The 16,364-nt window shown below is 40.7% G+C and overlaps 1 protein-coding gene across 2 annotated transcripts in view; it reads right to left on the bottom strand.

The window, feature by feature from the left end:
- GMDS (GDP-mannose 4,6-dehydratase) overlaps positions 1–16,364 on the bottom strand; it is a 432,191-nt gene that overhangs the window by 71,795 nt on the left and 344,032 nt on the right. For both annotated transcript variants that reach the window (XM_075744931.1, XM_075744932.1), the window contains exons 8-9: positions 10,594–10,712; positions 1,296–1,392 (exon numbers count right to left, since the gene is read on the bottom strand). In XM_075744931.1, coding sequence (XP_075601046.1) covers positions 1,296–1,392; positions 10,594–10,712 — 216 coding nt within the window. The remainder of the gene's footprint in view (positions 1–1,295; positions 1,393–10,593; positions 10,713–16,364) is intronic.

Genomic DNA, 16,364 nt, shown 5'->3' with positions numbered 1-16,364 from the left:
ACTTGTTAGTAAGAGGTATGACAAAGCAGGAAAGTGGGTCTCACAAAGCGCAGACTTGTTGGGTCAAGTGTCCTTTTCCTGTTTGGCAAGTCCTTTTGTCTCTGTGTCCTCCTTATCATCCTGACACCTTACCAAAGCACAGAATGACGGACAGCTCTTAATGACTTCCTAGCATTTGATTCTGATACCCGGGCCCAGCCCTATTTTGCATAACGTGAAAATCTCTATTCCCTTCTGAATTTCCACTTCAGAACCCACGTCCACTTCCACACACACAGCTCCCCACTCCCACCCCGCAATCCATGTCAAGACAAACATGCTCTCGTCACACCTTGCCTGAATCAGGCAGCTGAAGCCGAGCACTTCTGAACGGACGGACTGACAGCCCATGCTGCGTCAGCAGCTGGCGGGGCTGGTATCACCCTCCCCAGGAGACGAGAACATCCTCTCCTGGGCACACCTACTTCCACGTCACACAACTGGGACTATTGTTCCCTGTGTCCAGAAACCAGGCTCGGTCCTGTACCATCTCTGTGCATTGCCACCATCCTGCCTGACTTGGAAATATTGTTGGGTTTTTTTTCCTCTCCTCATGCTCATTAAGCAATTTGAGCACAGGGGTTAGTGGGTTACTGGCTCGGTCCTGCCGGCAGCATGTGCTGGTTGAGCCCCCCGGGCAGACTCCACTGAGGCACTCCTGGGAGTAAAGAGGTGTCCTGCAAATGAGCATTTACTGAGTGGGACCCTGCAAAGCATCCGTGAAAACAAAGGGCACGTGCACTTCTAAAACTGGCGTCTTGCGGTACCCACAGTTACAAAGGGGATACACCCACTGGATGGAGTTGAAACGCTGTCATGAAGACGCAGAAGGAGGTACTTTAAAAAGCCTGTTAGTGCCCACCTTCCTCTGCTTTCCCTTCTTGCAGCTGGAGAAGAGATAACTCATACCCATTCGAGACCAGAAGGAACGACGAGTTGTTTTACCGCTTGTTTTGTTCCCCATACGGTGATGTTTCACCCCCCTAAGCATCCCCTCTCCCATTCGAAAGGGTGACCGAAGCAGAGTAGCGTCTCTGTGACAGGGCAGACCGGCTCCTCCTGGGCAGCGCTGCCTGCCTGCTCCTTCCCAGGTAGCTGGCTGTGAGGGGCCAGCAAGCAGGCTCATTTAGAGCTCTAAAAGCTGGCAGGGGGAGCGCAATTAAGCCGTTTTCACAGACTGCTGGCCAAATGCAGCAATTTATTGGCTGAGTGATTGGATTATTCATTTGCAAAGCTGAGAGAGGGCATTTTCTTACCACTTCAGTTGGCCTGTAGTACTTGTGATTGACTGTCACATGAATCTTGCCAGTCTCTTTGCATCGTCCTACTTCGTTTTCATTCTTCCCTTCCCACCTGTAAAGAAGATAAACATTTAATCAACCCATAATTACTTTAGTGCTCTGATCTTACCAACATTTGGCCTGCTTTCATTTACTTGAGGCTGGTGTCAATTCTCCCTGCAGGACAGTATAAACTCATTAGCTATAGGAACAAAGGCAGAGTTTAGACTTGAATGGAGCAACAATGGCTTTTGAAGTCTCTTTGTTTTGGTTTTTGATTTAGTGGAAGGTCCAAAATACAGGACTTCCAAATTAAACACATAATGCTAGGGGAAAATAAAATGTCCTGATTTCAGAATGTCTCATGTATCTGCAAATAAATATGACAGTGAGGTTTTTCATTTGTGGATTGGTTCAAAGTTGTTTTCTTAAAATATTTTTAATTCTTGTATTTTGGCCAATACTTTCAGGAACTCTTTAATCTGTTAATTTTATGGACGTGAAGCTCTGTTTGAATAGCATTAAGCTGCATAATTTAATTTGTGCTTAACTAGGAAAAACAAAACAAAAACAGTTCTTGAGTTTTCAGTCCTAGCTCGACATGGCACTTCACATACATGTACTGTAAACAGTACTTACTACCTGTGAGCTGAAAGCCAGCTACTTTGTCCAAATTAGTTTCATATGTGTTGAACAGCTTGCAATTTGCTCTAATTTATGTGATCTGGTCGCATCATGAACTATTTTGTTAGCAACTGCCCTGGTCTAAAATTTCGGGAGCAGCAGAAGAGGAATGGTTTGGTGGGTGACCAGCTCTGCCTTTGGAGAGACCAGCCTGAAGCCTGAGGACAATGCTCCCTCTCAAAACAAATGCTTCAGATAACACATGTAGGAACGTACATCGGTGCATTAAACCTAATCCATTGAATGTACAAAATCCAGAGTTATGATTGAAACTCCAGCTTCTCTTTTCTTGTCACTTTTAAGTATATATCATGGGACTCTGAACCAGCTTGGCATAAAAGTGTAGTGATGGAATCCTTTACATTTTTGGGGTTTAAGTAAAATCTATGCAACTTAAAACAGCACTGTGATTTAGACTATTTAGCCTCAGTCACCAGAAAGGAAAGGAAAGAACCCCTTGCCTCCCACTTACTAATTGTACTGCCAGCTCTTGGGATTTTGTCACAGATTTGACTTCTCCTTGCTCCCCTGCCCCCCCTACCCCCCCGAGCTCCTAGAAGAATTTAATTCTTTGACAATCTCAGCCTTCATTTTTGAGTTTCTAGCCCTGCGGGCTAAGGAGGAAAGTCTGAAAACATGACCTCTGTATACACATGAAGGTTAAAACACCGAAAGGCAGAAGGAAATACCAAATATGCATTATTACTAGTTTTTAAATCCCACGATTTTTGAAGCACGGCTCATGACTTTTGGATGACTAGCAAAGCCTGTAGGATGCTTGATACTGGGAACACTTCACGTTGAAATAATTTCCAACAGATAATGGCCACAGTGAAGTCAGCTGTTAATAGTCATGCCACGATGCTAAAGATGATTTATAATTTAAATTTTCTTTCCTTCTTTTTTTGCAGTTGCTCTGTTTGAAGCCTGAACTGCAAAGTTTTCATTCAGAAGCCAAAACTAACATTAGTCCCTCCCTTTAAAGGGCAGAGGGTAAAAATGTGCAGGACTCAAATGAGCTTAATAGAAAACTAACCGTCACCAGTAAAACAACAGGAAGCGCTTAGATCAGGAGACGTCAGTTGTTGTTGGAGGTCACTGAGCAGAGAACCCCATTTAACACCCAACAGGCTCCAGAAGGCTCGGCTGAGCCAGTAAAGACTCACTTAATGTCGCTATCAAAGTTATATAACAATAGAAATAGCTTAAGAAGAAATCTCCACCCGTTTTGTTCAGCTCAGTAATGTGAAAAGTTCACAAGGAAAAAAAAAAAAAAAGTACTTCTCATTGTGAACAAAGTAGCATTTGATAGCCGCACTTCTAATTACTCCTGGCACCTTGGCGCTCACAGCTGGGGACAACCATACTGCTGATAAAAGGGATTGTGTGGGGGACAGCCTGACATCAGGAGCCAGACATCCATTTCGCTAACCAACATCCCCCTCCCCTTTTCCTCTAACCACAAGGAAAGGAAAAAAAACCCTCAACAAACCACAACACCAAAACCCTCCTTAATTTATAGTCAAATTGCAATCAGAATTGTTAACTGGAGAACGTAATGCCAGTTTATCCTGAAGCACGAGTATGGTGGAAGAGGCATGGGGAACCCTCACGTTGCTGTGGTTTTAGATAGCTCCAGCCACAAGGACTACCCAGCTTTCTGCTCCTTAGGGTGGATGGACCACACAGGCAAGAAAACAGCCTTGTGTAACTTGGGGGAAATGCAAAGGATTCCTGGCTAAAGAAAGTTTGGCTGATCAGGGCTGGGCTAAATTTATAGAGGATGGGGAGTGGATCCCTCTAACCCCCAGCTGGCGTGGAAGCCCAGGGCTTCCAGGCAGGCACCTGCTGGCCTAGCATAGGCTTTTCACAAAATGCTGGTCCTATAGCCCGCAGGCAGCAAGCATCTACAGCAAAACCATTGCCTGCCCCACACTGGGGAACTTCACCCTCTGCACCCACAGAACGATGCACAAGACCACGGGCCTGCTACTGACAAAGCAGGTTTGATGCCCTCTGCACCTATGCTTCCACGTCGAGTGCCTCACAGTTGGAGACGGGTGCTTTGGGTTTGCTTAGGACAACAGTCATTGTCAGCTCTGGTGGATACCACTACCATCATTGACCTCAGAATTTTCCGTAAAACTAAGTTAATCATGTCTCAAATGCACGTACAAGTTTACTTTTTGAAAAGGTTCTTCACCTCAAGAGCTTTCACACTCTGGATTTACAGAGGAATGGACTGCATTTAATTTGAGGCTAATTTCATATCTGCAGATCACTACTGTTATAATACTTATTATCAGCGGTGATGAATGTTCCTTTTCCTCTTCAACTTGGAGATTCCAACTATTTGTCATTTCCTATAACTATTCAGTAAAGACAGCAAGCTTCAAGCTATAAAAACACCCATAGGTATAGAGGATTTTCTGAGGACGAAGAGCTGGGGTACCCACTCGGTGGGGTGTGAGGTGGGCAGAGAAGGACACAGGGGAGCCAGGATAATCGAGGCGGGGTGGGAATAGCACTGCAATGGACCAAATGGTCCGAATGGCTGTAACTGAGAAGCAAACAAGGCAAAGTACATATATTATTGAGGTGGTGAAGAAATCAGCTAAAAATGAAACCTTTCACAAAAGCACAGAGAAACTGAGCAAGTATATGCATTTCACCTTCTTGCTTGATCTTTACAGAGAAGCAAAACTACTAGGATTTAAAAAAACATTCAAAACCATTACTAGCTACAGCTGTTCAGCCTCTTTACAGAAAAGAGTACACATACACCTTTGAAATCAAATATATGTCAACAGAAAATATTTTCACATTTGAAAACAAACAATAAAATAATTAAAAAAAAAATTTTAGGAAAATTTTGCTCTTCCTCCACAGCTAATATGAGATACCATTTGTGTAGACTTCTTGGACGTGCGTCCTGATTGCTGCTACACGCACAATTAAGCCAAAGCACTTCATTCTGCCCTGCACTTTATAAAAACTGACACCATATAACAGACCATTAATGTTTTTTGCAATTAATCTTTGGTAGGAAATCTTTAAATATAGCTCTTCATTGTCACCAGCTCAACCATTAACCTTGCCAGCAGCTCTGATGCATCAAAACAATTGAGGATATAGGGATTGCTTAACCACAATCTTGTGCTTAAACCTAAAGAACATGTATGCTATCATAGAGGGATATACTTAATTTTTTTTTTTTCAAACATTCTGATGAATCAGGTCTTCAGTGTTTGTTCACTAAAGGAACACAGTTAAAACAATGCTGCTATTGTCATTATATTCCCAGCATTGTCAAACTCAAGTTTTAAAAATCTAAATTGTGACTCCCCGCATTATGAGACTTTTAAAAAGAATACATGCTCCCTATTTTTTGGTTTCTTTTTTTTTCAGTTCATTGGAAATCTTTTGAAGTTCTTGTACCTTTACTCCAAATCATGAAAGTTGGTGTTGAGAAGAAAATGTTTTCTCAATGAATATTAATGCTTCTGTGAAAATGAAAACATTCTGGAAAGAAAAAAACAGTTTCAAGTGAGTTCCGTTACTGTCAACTTGAAACAAAATTATATTAATAATATTTAAAATGATGCTTTGACAGTTTCAGAATGTAAAAATTTGGGTTTTTCCTTCTTTCAGAATAGCTTTAAAAATTCTTTTAAAGTTATTCTTTCTTTAAAAGGAGGTTAGAATAGGAACAATACAGTCCAGCTGACCTGAAATCAGATATTTTTCCAAACTGCATTTGTGAGAAATATTTTCATTTCATTTGAGGGGGAAAAAAATGTAGAATTTCCCATGAAACACCACATTTAATTCTCATCCAGTCTTCCTACAGGAGAAACTCTCATACCTCTTATGATGTATGAAATCAGATAAATAAATTCTTACCATCTTCAAACCTTAATCTGAGTTCTGAAACAGTTATTAAGTCTGCCTACAGATAAAATCTTGTATCAGCAATAAAGTAACAAAAAGCCTGCTCAGCTGAAAGAGTTAATTCTCCAGCTGAAGTAGGTTAAATAGTCCCTAAAACATGTACTCTGCAGTGAGAATGGTGATGAAAGTGGTGCAGTCCTAAATGAGGACTTGCTCGTGTGAGTTCACCCAGGCCAGCATTCTTCACCAACCCAGATGGGTTCCTTTCATCATTCTTCAAATTGTCTCCAATTTCTGTATGAAATTCTGTTCCCTTCCTCCTCATCTGAAAGTTTCTGATTTTCCTGAGCGGTTAAATATAACACACAGCACTGGCCAGCCAGCAATTTTTGATGGGCAAGAGGCAGACCTGGAAACAGCAGCTGCTTTGATGATGATTTCTGATGGCTCCTCTTCCACGTCCCCACAGCACCATTACTAACATATTGTTGGTTTTTCATTCTTACAGCAATCTTTCAAATCTCATGTGTTTCTGTAACCCAACCTTCCATTTTAAGGTAAAAAGAAAAAAAACAAAAACAAACAAACCAGAAAACCCCTCCTCCCTCAATTCAATCTCAGTTCAACCTTCACTGTCACTGAAGAGACCACTGCTCCACTTCTGCTAGTAGTTCACCTTATTAGACCTTACAGCTTATCTGCAAACTTCCCATTTTTAGGGTGATCTTTTATAAGACCAACTGGCATGTTAGTTAAGATAATATTTGTATGTAGAGCCAAATGACTAGAGTAAAATATTCATTTTTACTGAATTAATTCTGATCCTGGAAGCAATGAATATTTCTGTAACAAATGTGCATGTATTTTTGTATTAATAAAAACCACAATAAATCTTTCTACTGCTTGAACAGTTTTTTCTTTTTTTTTTCCTTTTCTTTTTTACTTTCCGCATTTGCAGACAGCAGTCTCTGTAGCACTCTGCAAAGAACTCTGAACGCTGTAGTGGTTTCAGGCTATCTTTGCAATCCTGTTCTAATTTAATAAGATTAATGACAGAAAATTAGTCAAGACAAGCATTTGCCTGTTTCGTTTACCCTGCTGTAGTTCAAATTATAGGCGGGAAGTGTTTCCCCCAAGTACCACTTAATTAGTAATAAGTAGAAGGGAAAGTAAAAGAAAAAAAAGCATAATCCTTATAGGGGGAAAATATTTGTAGCTCTGAGGCTTTCCTGTTAGTACAAAGGACTGAATTTGAATGATTCAGAGGACTATATAAATATGATTTGAAATTTCTCCCTTGAAAAAGAAATGTTAGAAGAAAAAAACCCCGCACAAGGTAGATCAACCTCTGTGTACACCTTACAGTCAATTTCAGAGACAGAATCAGTCTTACTGCAGCTGTACATTTCATTAGTTACAAAAATGTAGTAAAATTTCTCTCTCTTTTATTTTGGCTAGAAGACACAGTCCTGACGTGCTAATGACTGGCTATGACAGACTATTATGTTATCTTTTTGGGCTGTCCTGGATTTTCAGCTGTATAAGTTAATATGAATTGTTAGGAAGACATAAACCGAAAAAAATAGAATAAATATTTTTTTGTTGGTTGATGGGGCAGCCAGGATTGCTTTTCTTCCTGTTCTCTACTGCAATACCAAGATGTGACAGCTAAGACTTTATTACATGTGCAACTTTCCCCACCAAAGCACAACACAGGGATAGTTAGGAGTCCCTTCACATGCACCCTGTGTTCTCAGACACGCTATGAGCTCTGCCAACCGCTGCTTGCCACGACATCCCTCCTGGCCGTTTACTCCATCATGCCATCCATTTTGAAAGGCACATTGTACAGCAGAACTGGAAATATGTGCCATCACTTACAGCAGTGGAAAGGGCTGCTGAAAATTTCCTAGATAGGTTTTTGACATTGCAAAATTTCATAATACCTGCAACCCTGCAAAACAAAGAAACAAACTAACTCAGCCCTCCAAAAAAACCCAAAACAACCCAACAAAAAACCCACCAAAAGAAACCCAGCTCAAACAACCAAACTACTCAACCAAACTTTGAGGAAGAGAGATAGGAAGAAAGCAGCCATCCTTGCAGAAACTCATTTAGCGACTGCAATTCTTAGGTGCCTCATAAATTGTAAAGAAACAGATCAATGGGACTCACCAGTGGGGTCCCACTAAAAGGGAGGATTTTGCTGCCAGGCTGCTCTCTGAAGAAGATATATTCAGACTGGAGGAGGTGGGAGTAGAAAGCCCTTGGAGGTTTCAAAGAATGTGAGAGGTTACCAGCCACCCAGCCAAGCAGCCAGCGAGGGTAAGGAGAGAGCGTGTGTGCTGCAAAAGCATGGGCCGGGCTGACACCTAGAAAAATTATGGAGGTTCTTAACAAATCTTTCCAAATCCTGAGAACTATTTTATATCTAGTGCAATGTGAAAGATGACTGATGGCTGTGGGATGAATAGCGGGTCTGTTGTGATACTACCCCCACCCTGGGAGCAGGGGGAACCAGTGGCTGGTTTATCTGGCTAGACTACATCTAAAATGATCAGAATTACACAGCTGTCAAAATGATCAGCAACAAAGTTATCATTAGCACCCAACATGTCACCTCAGTCCCCATATGTATAGCTATTTATATAACACCTGTAAATGCCTTAAGGAATTACTAAATTATTCACAGTGAAGAAAAATTTCAGAAGAACCATGGGGATTAGCAGCCCAAGACCTGTTTCTAAAGCAATTTAGCTTCCTAAAAATCCATGTTTCTAGATGTCACGTGGATTCTTATACAATTTTTGAAAATTACTTTTATTGATTAGTAAAAAAAAAAAAAAAAAAAAAGGCAACTATGCCCTTGTACACACTGCCCTACCTCATCACTTGGAGTCATACTATAAAGTTTCCCTGAGAGAGAAACTTGTAACCAACAGATTCAATCCAAACACTGACCACAGTAATCACCAACATGAATGATATGCAGTTCACCATATGGAGGTATATGTGAGCAAACGATTAAACAAATGGGATGCAAAATTTCGTGTGTTAGGACCAACCAAATCTAAAGTAAGCCTTTAATATCTTCTCTATAACAGAAGTCATTCATAAAAGTACTTTCACTTTTCTTTATGCAATTGTTATGCTTTTCTTTAGGTTTTCTTGACGGTTTACTTTGATTTCTGATTTGTCAAGTCTTGGCAAATGCTGAGACTTCTTGGGCCAACAGCAAAGCAGGGAGTTTAAAATTAAACTAATGTACAAGTTTCGTGACATCAAAAGAAACGGCAATGTTGAGAACATCTGCAAATAAAGTCATTCATTCTTGCTTTTGCAAAACAACACTAGTCAGGGACAAAATAGGTCCCAAATTAAGAAGAATTCTTACTTACATGGAGCAACTGAATCCACAGCATATTCATATCCATGCTTACTAGGGAGAATTAGCTTATAAACATAAGAAGCACAAGTACAGAAACAGAAGAAAAAATAAGACAGACAAAGCAATTACTAGAGCTCCTACTACCTTCCCTTGTCAAACCTTGCTACTCTTAAGGCATGTGGGACAATGTGTGATCATACAGGGACATCTTGCTATCAAGAGATGCTAAAAATGTGGAGAAAAACTTATTCCCAAAACAGAGCTTTTGGGCTGGAAATTCTATTTATACAATCTCTCTCTCCCCCATCAGAATTTTTTCTGGAAGTTGATGCCAAAAATTGAAACCAGACTAAAAACTCATTGAAGAGAAAATGTTATTACCTCCCCAGCCACCCACTGGCTGTTCAAATAATATTGTATATATCTGTGCACTTCTGCATATTTATTGAATTTGTCAAGTTTTTGTTCCCAAGTAAAACTTATTGGCCCTGTCAAAAGTTCACCAGCTGCACAAGTGACTTTGATGGCCTGAGGAACAGCCCTGGTGCTAGCGTCATGGAAGAGCCTGTGGCTTTCCTCTCCCTTTTCCAGCTGAGATCGGTATGTTGATGCATGGGGCCCAGAGAAGATACAGAAGGAGGGAAATTGAAAAAATAATAAACAATAAAAATATAAATTACAGAAAGCGCTCACCAAGCCATCCTGGTTTTATTATATGGCCTTGAGAAGGAATTTTGTATTTTCAATCAAACTATGTGGAATATGCATTGTAAACATTCTGCACCCACTGCTCAACATTTTTAAGGCTTAGTAGGAGAAGAGCTAATAGGAATGTTGAGTGGGTTGCTACATAATCCCTGTGGTGTGGCTGATGAGCTGTCACGTGGAAAGAACAGGGTTGGCAGGTGTCACCTTTTGAGATGGCAGGGGATGGGAGCAGGACTGGGGGCACAAAATAGAGAATCGTGCAGAAAAACCCCTTTTGCAGCAGGGTGATGAACAGCACCCTGGTAATAACATCTTTGGAGGGGCATCTGTCCCCAAAGGTGGGGAGTGAATGGGAGAACAGGGAATGAAGACTTGGAATAAAAAATTAAGACATACCCACCTACAGTTTTCTTCTTATGATCTAGAGGGCAACACTAGACATATCCGCTGTGGCAGTCATTCATGCCCAGAAGGTCTCACATGTTACAAAATCAGAAAGTGAGGGCAAAAAAAGAAGTGCGGAGAAACAATACTCTGTAACGCAGCAAACGCAACAGGCTAGAAACGTTCAACCTGTGGCTGCTATCTCATGTTCATACTTACACAATGGTTTTCCCGATGTGCTTAAATGACTTCTCCACAAATTCACGGACACTATGGACCTCCCCAGTGGCTATGACAAAGTCCTCGGGCTCGTCCGTTTGCAACATCAGCCACATGGCCTGCGGAAAGACAAAGCAAGTCAGATTCAGTGCACATGTAAGCGGCCTCTTTGGTACATGATATTATATTACTGCATTTTTGATTTGGAGGTAACTACACATACATACCCCAAGCTGGGGAAATTAGCACTTTCCTAATGTGGTGGCTATTAACCAGTTCAGTGCAACTCTGAAAGGAGTTCAATTATTTCTTATTATAGAAAACAATGCTGTATTTGATTTTCAATTTGTTTCACAGCAGGCGTTTCTGCAGGGGAGACTTTAATATGTTTACTTTTGAACACTGAGACGTGGTTTAGTGCTCAAGAGCATGGATTCACTTGTTTAAAGCACTGCACGAACTGACATAGATATGGGGAAAAGAACAAAATTTTGTAACGTTTCAGTCCAGAGTGCTGTTGTCTGTCTGTTATAGAACAATATCAAACACATTGAATCATGAAAATGTGGATCCTTTTGGTTCTTTCTTCTGTCACGTTTGTTTTGGCTAAGTTGAAATTTTAATTAAGTTATTAAAAAGGTGACCAAGAATAGTCAGCAGTGTATTTGACCAAATTAATCTGGTTTTCCTGCTGAATATGTGCTGAATGTTACATATTAAAGCACCGTAGCAGAAACTTTTTCTTTTGACAGAGGAACACAGAAAACACTGGTAGAAAAGTGAGAGCACTATTAACATTTCTTTCAGAGAACCATTTGCACAGCAGCAAAATTCGCAATAGGTTTTGAAGCAAAACTTCGTGGGACTGTCAACACATTTGCATTTCAGGGGAGCAAGTTTACTTCCCAAGCAATGCCTATCACAGAGTCCCCTCCCACAAAAAAGTAATGATGGATGAGCACCATCTCAGACGGCTGGCCAGCTAAGTCAGCACGGAAACAGGAAAGCAGATAGAAAGAGGCACGCAAAGACACACATGACTTTGAGGCACCACGGCAGGTACATTTCAGTTTTCTGATGTGCAAGCCGCTGCTCTAGCGACTGGACTATTTGCCTGCCTAGGAGCTGTAGGCAGACAGAATAATTTTTACTTTAGCTCAATCAAAATGATGTAAACACTTCATTTCCTTCGGAAAAGAAAAGGGAATACCTGTATGGCATGATCCTCATTTAATAAATAACCAGAAAAGGAACACAAAATAATTCAACTTTCTCTCCATATGGTAAAAAGGACTGTCATCTTCTCACAGTATAATCCACAATGCTATTTGCATTGACCTCTTCACATCAGCTTTAAAGAAAACAACTTTAGTAGGTCCCTTGATGGTAGCGGATACTCTGCAAATCAGATTAATAAAAGCTTTGGGACAGCTCAGTTTCTCTTGGTAAATACCACCTGAAATATTCAATTTTTCCCCTCTATTCTTAATAAATCAGTGTCCAACATAGGAAGGCGAAACATTCCACTTAAATGGTTCTATTTGCAAGTCATTTTTCTTCCCAGTTATTATTTTATGCATCTTCCAAAGTTTTGACAAGATTTTATTAACATGTTCCTTTTGAACCTTTTTGCTTCTTGAACGTGTCTGGAAGGCTGGGTTTTGGGCAACTGCTGCGTAAGTCCTTGACATTAATTGTGCTTTAGGGATATAACCTGCTGGGCAGGACAATGGCAGCAACTTTATTTTTCCTTTCAAGTGTTGAATATCCTAGCCAATGACGCAGAAATACCAGACTGGCTGATGAAACACCTCTTGTACCGAGGAGATGTCTTAACTCGTATCTCTCATGTGAGATTTCTTGGAACATCGGGGTTTCCCTGCTGATTTGAGAGGTCACCATAAATCACCAACTCTTGTTTCTTCGTGGAAACTTGCAGGATTCACAGTAGTGGCAGCAGCTTCACAGAAAGGTAAAAGGAATATCTAAAATGAGTAACTGATGGTTCCGGTTCTCCTAGCCTAGTTCCTGATTTCACAGGCCTTCAGCTTTCATTAAGTGGCCCAGCTGAAAGCAACAAGCTTCCTCATATGAGAAGGCACTATTTGAGTGAATAAGGATTTCCAAGTTTAGACAGCTAGTCAGTGTCAGAATTTATAGTGGTTCTCCTCCTGACTTTCGTGGATGTTTGCTGTACATAATGAATTCAAGGTTTCGCCTTCCTCTGTTTGAAATGTACATAGCGCTGTAGTGTCACTTATATCTGACAGATGTGTAACATCCAAACCTCATTTATTGGTAAAAATCACACCCCACCCCCAAATGCCACGTAGGTTGACCGAATATGCAATATTAGCGTAGGGACCTGCTATTTACGATGCATGTTGTAAAGTAATATTAATGTGTCTAAGTAGAAGCAGGAGCAGACTTTTGATAATTTTTTGCCATCTCTCTGCGTTTAAACACCTCAGTGTTATAATTCATTGGACACAATTTTAGTGCAGGTGCTTATGCTGAGACATTCAACAATCCACTGAGTATTTAAAATATTTACACATTAATTTTATGCATTCATATAAAATAGCATTGGAATTTTCTCTTTACTCTAAAATATGCACTACATTGAAGGAGACAGCTACAAAATACTAACAAAATCAGCCTTTGACAATTGGTCCCAGCAAGTTTTATACATTTGGATGTATCAAGTCTTGTCTACCATTTCAAAGAGCAAGCAATCACCATCTTAGAAATACAACTTAAACTGCACTGAATTTCTACAGGATCAACGTAGCAACGATCAAACGATGCAGACAGAGTTGCTAAAAGCAATTTTTGCCTCAACTCCTACCAGGAAAGAATGTTTAGATTAATGATTACTTGAGAATCTATCACTGCTGGTTCTTTTATTTTTTCTGGCATTCACAATTGTTGGCACTTACAATTACCTCAATCAAATCAGGTATGAAAAAAATGAACATGCTAAAAATTACAAAGAGAGTGATAGTTCTGTTTTGCTTTGAGGAAAGCGACCGCTGTTGCTTTGAATGGGTCTGCATGAACAGTCCATAAAAAAATGCAAAAGCAAGCCAGAAGATAGAAAAATCTTTGAACAAGCTCCGCATTCAAATCTTTATTTCCACAGGTACAGCCCGTGACAACAAATGAGAAATCTGTGTACAAGCAGTAGCTGTATGCTTTCCCTACAGCAAGTACCAGGAATGTGCTTCCCCCTCCATCAGACTTATAAAGGCCCTTGACCTATCAATTTCTAGGCATTTCCTTTAAGAGTTCATATTGTACCAGACTCCGGGCTGAGAAAGAGAGGAAAGGGGGAGATACAGCTCCAGGTTTATTTGTCATTACTGAATGGCTTACTGGTTTTAACAGAGGGGAAAAGCTTTGTTTAAATTTCCACTGAAAGTAATTAATGGTTATTGACTGCCAAATGAAGAACAGGTGACACTCTGAATTAGAAGATAAATGATCTCATGTTCTAGCATGATAATGGGTTAGTAATTGCTACAAAGCCTCAGCCTAGTGCGTCCCATCATAATGCTAGATCATGTCCAGAACACAAAGGCCTCTGTGTGAGAGGTATTCAGCCGTTCACCTCCCGATACAGCTGCAGAGTGATTTGCTCCATTTATTCTCTGATGGACTGCACAACTGAGGCAAAAGTTCACCCATTCTCACCTTCCTGTTCACATGCTGAACCACATGACCCATGACATGGCTGAACTGGGATAAAAACATTGCCCAGCTTTGGCTCTTGGCTATCTTTTAACCATCACAAGGTCATATATTTTAGGAATTTTCTGGTGCAGGAATCGAGAATCGTGGATTTTCCTGTATTTCTTTGTAAAGGCTTTTTGGATGGGCTGACAGCAAGTAAAGAAATTACTTGTGTTCATTTCTGCCACCCTCTCCCTAATTTTTTGCTCGATCCAGTTAAAATATGGGCAAATGTTGAAAAGGAGGAGAAAACTACTATGGAAACAATTCTGGCTTTAGCTTTCTCAGAATAAGACTGTTTCTTTAATGGCAAATGTATCAGAACATATTTTTCATATTTGAACTCTCTTTGGCTCTGGTCTAGTGACTCACAAAGTCTAAAGGCAATACTGTGTCATTTACATTTAAAGACAGAAACCTAAGAGGAGAGAGATACGTAGAAAGTCTAGCACTCGGACACACTTTTATGATTACGTGTACTAGGATATCTGTTCTGCACGCCTGAACTACAGCCTCTGCCAAAATCTTTCCTCTCTTCCCTTTTCTGTATATAAACCCCTGCCAGTAGTAAGCACCATTTTCAAGCAACATATCCAAAACACGAACCAGTCTTCTCCCTGCCCAAATTTCTTTGCTTACATAGTGTTTGCACCTGGGCTAGTGAAGAGGAAAACCCAAGCCGGACAAACACAACTGCCATCTAGGTACATTCTGTGCACACCACTCCATTATGGTTGTGATGTGCCTGCTTGTCTAGAGCATCTGGAGTATGTTGTAGCTGTGTTTCACCATTAAATTCCGCTCCAGCATCCCAGTGAGAAAACATTTATTAACTGGGCTGTCATCCATGGATAACAAAGACTTGGTAGTTGAGGTTATGTTTAACTCTATACATTTGATACTTTTCTTTCACTGTCTGCCCTAGCACTGTATATTGTTAAAATGCGCTCGTAACAGGTATCTGCCTATTTAAGAGAAAAAAGAAATAGGAATCCAACTTTCTGAGACTTTAAAGCACAACTGATGATTTCTGGTCTAGAAATAAAAGGTGATTTTTCAAGAGAATAAGTAAAGCCTTTTCTTGTGTCTCATCCGATGTAAGACCTAAAGCAGATATGACTGAACAGACACACAATGTGATAAATGCAAAATTACTAATTACTATTGCCCTGCACTGCTACACAGCTTTTTTTTTTTTTCCAAGCCCTGTCCTGTCAAAAAACTCCTTTCATACATATTTCTAAGCATTATGCAGAGAACTTCTGACATCTTTGTATTTGCCACACACACAAAATCAAACCAAATCAGTAATATTTACTTTAGGAGATGGAACAGATAATTGTAGCCTGATGCAGGATGCATTGTCTGTGCATTTCAGTGACAAAGAAGCAGAGACTGGTGAATGTCTAGCTCTACTTACTTATCACTTGCAGAGGGCATGGGTTACCTCAAGGCTGTCAACAATTAGGAGGCAATTCCTGACTAAGTCAGAAAACATTACCACCCAGAGAGACCCAAGAGTACGTTATCACCATTTATAGAAATTCTGTCTTTACAGTATTCCATACTCTATTGTCTAGAAGTGGGCAGAAGAATTCAGTGGGTTGGATATGGTACTCTCTAGTGATCCCAAACCTAGCTATCCTGCTGGGGTCACCACAGAGAAGGAGAATTGAGAATTTTGGGCCAAAGAATGATGAGCCTTTACAGGGATGTGGCAGCAAAGGAGAACCTTCTTCCCATATGGTGAGCACAAAGGCCTGGCATGACTGCTGTTCCTGCATGCATCACGAGGGACTGTTCCCTTTGTGCCACAAAAGACAGGGCTATTGTATCACCTCCCTCTCTTCATTGTCCCAACTCAATTGCATTGGCATGGAAAGAAGTTGCTCGGCATCTTCTACGCTGCGCGACGTGGGGACATGTCATGCCCACGCACTTCCTGCCTGGATGTGAAGCAGTTCCAGATGCCATCACCCAGCTTCTCCTGACACAACCCAGCTGACTGGCTGTGGTTTCTCAAGCTGCTACAGAAATGA

The sequence above is a fragment of the Balearica regulorum genome, chromosome 2 (genome assembly GCF_011004875.1).
Source record: "Balearica regulorum gibbericeps isolate bBalReg1 chromosome 2, bBalReg1.pri, whole genome shotgun sequence".
Classification (NCBI taxonomy): domain Eukaryota; kingdom Metazoa; phylum Chordata; class Aves; order Gruiformes; family Gruidae; genus Balearica; species Balearica regulorum.
The sequence above is the reverse complement of the archived record's forward strand: the minus strand, read 5'-3'. Positions and strand labels throughout refer to the sequence as shown.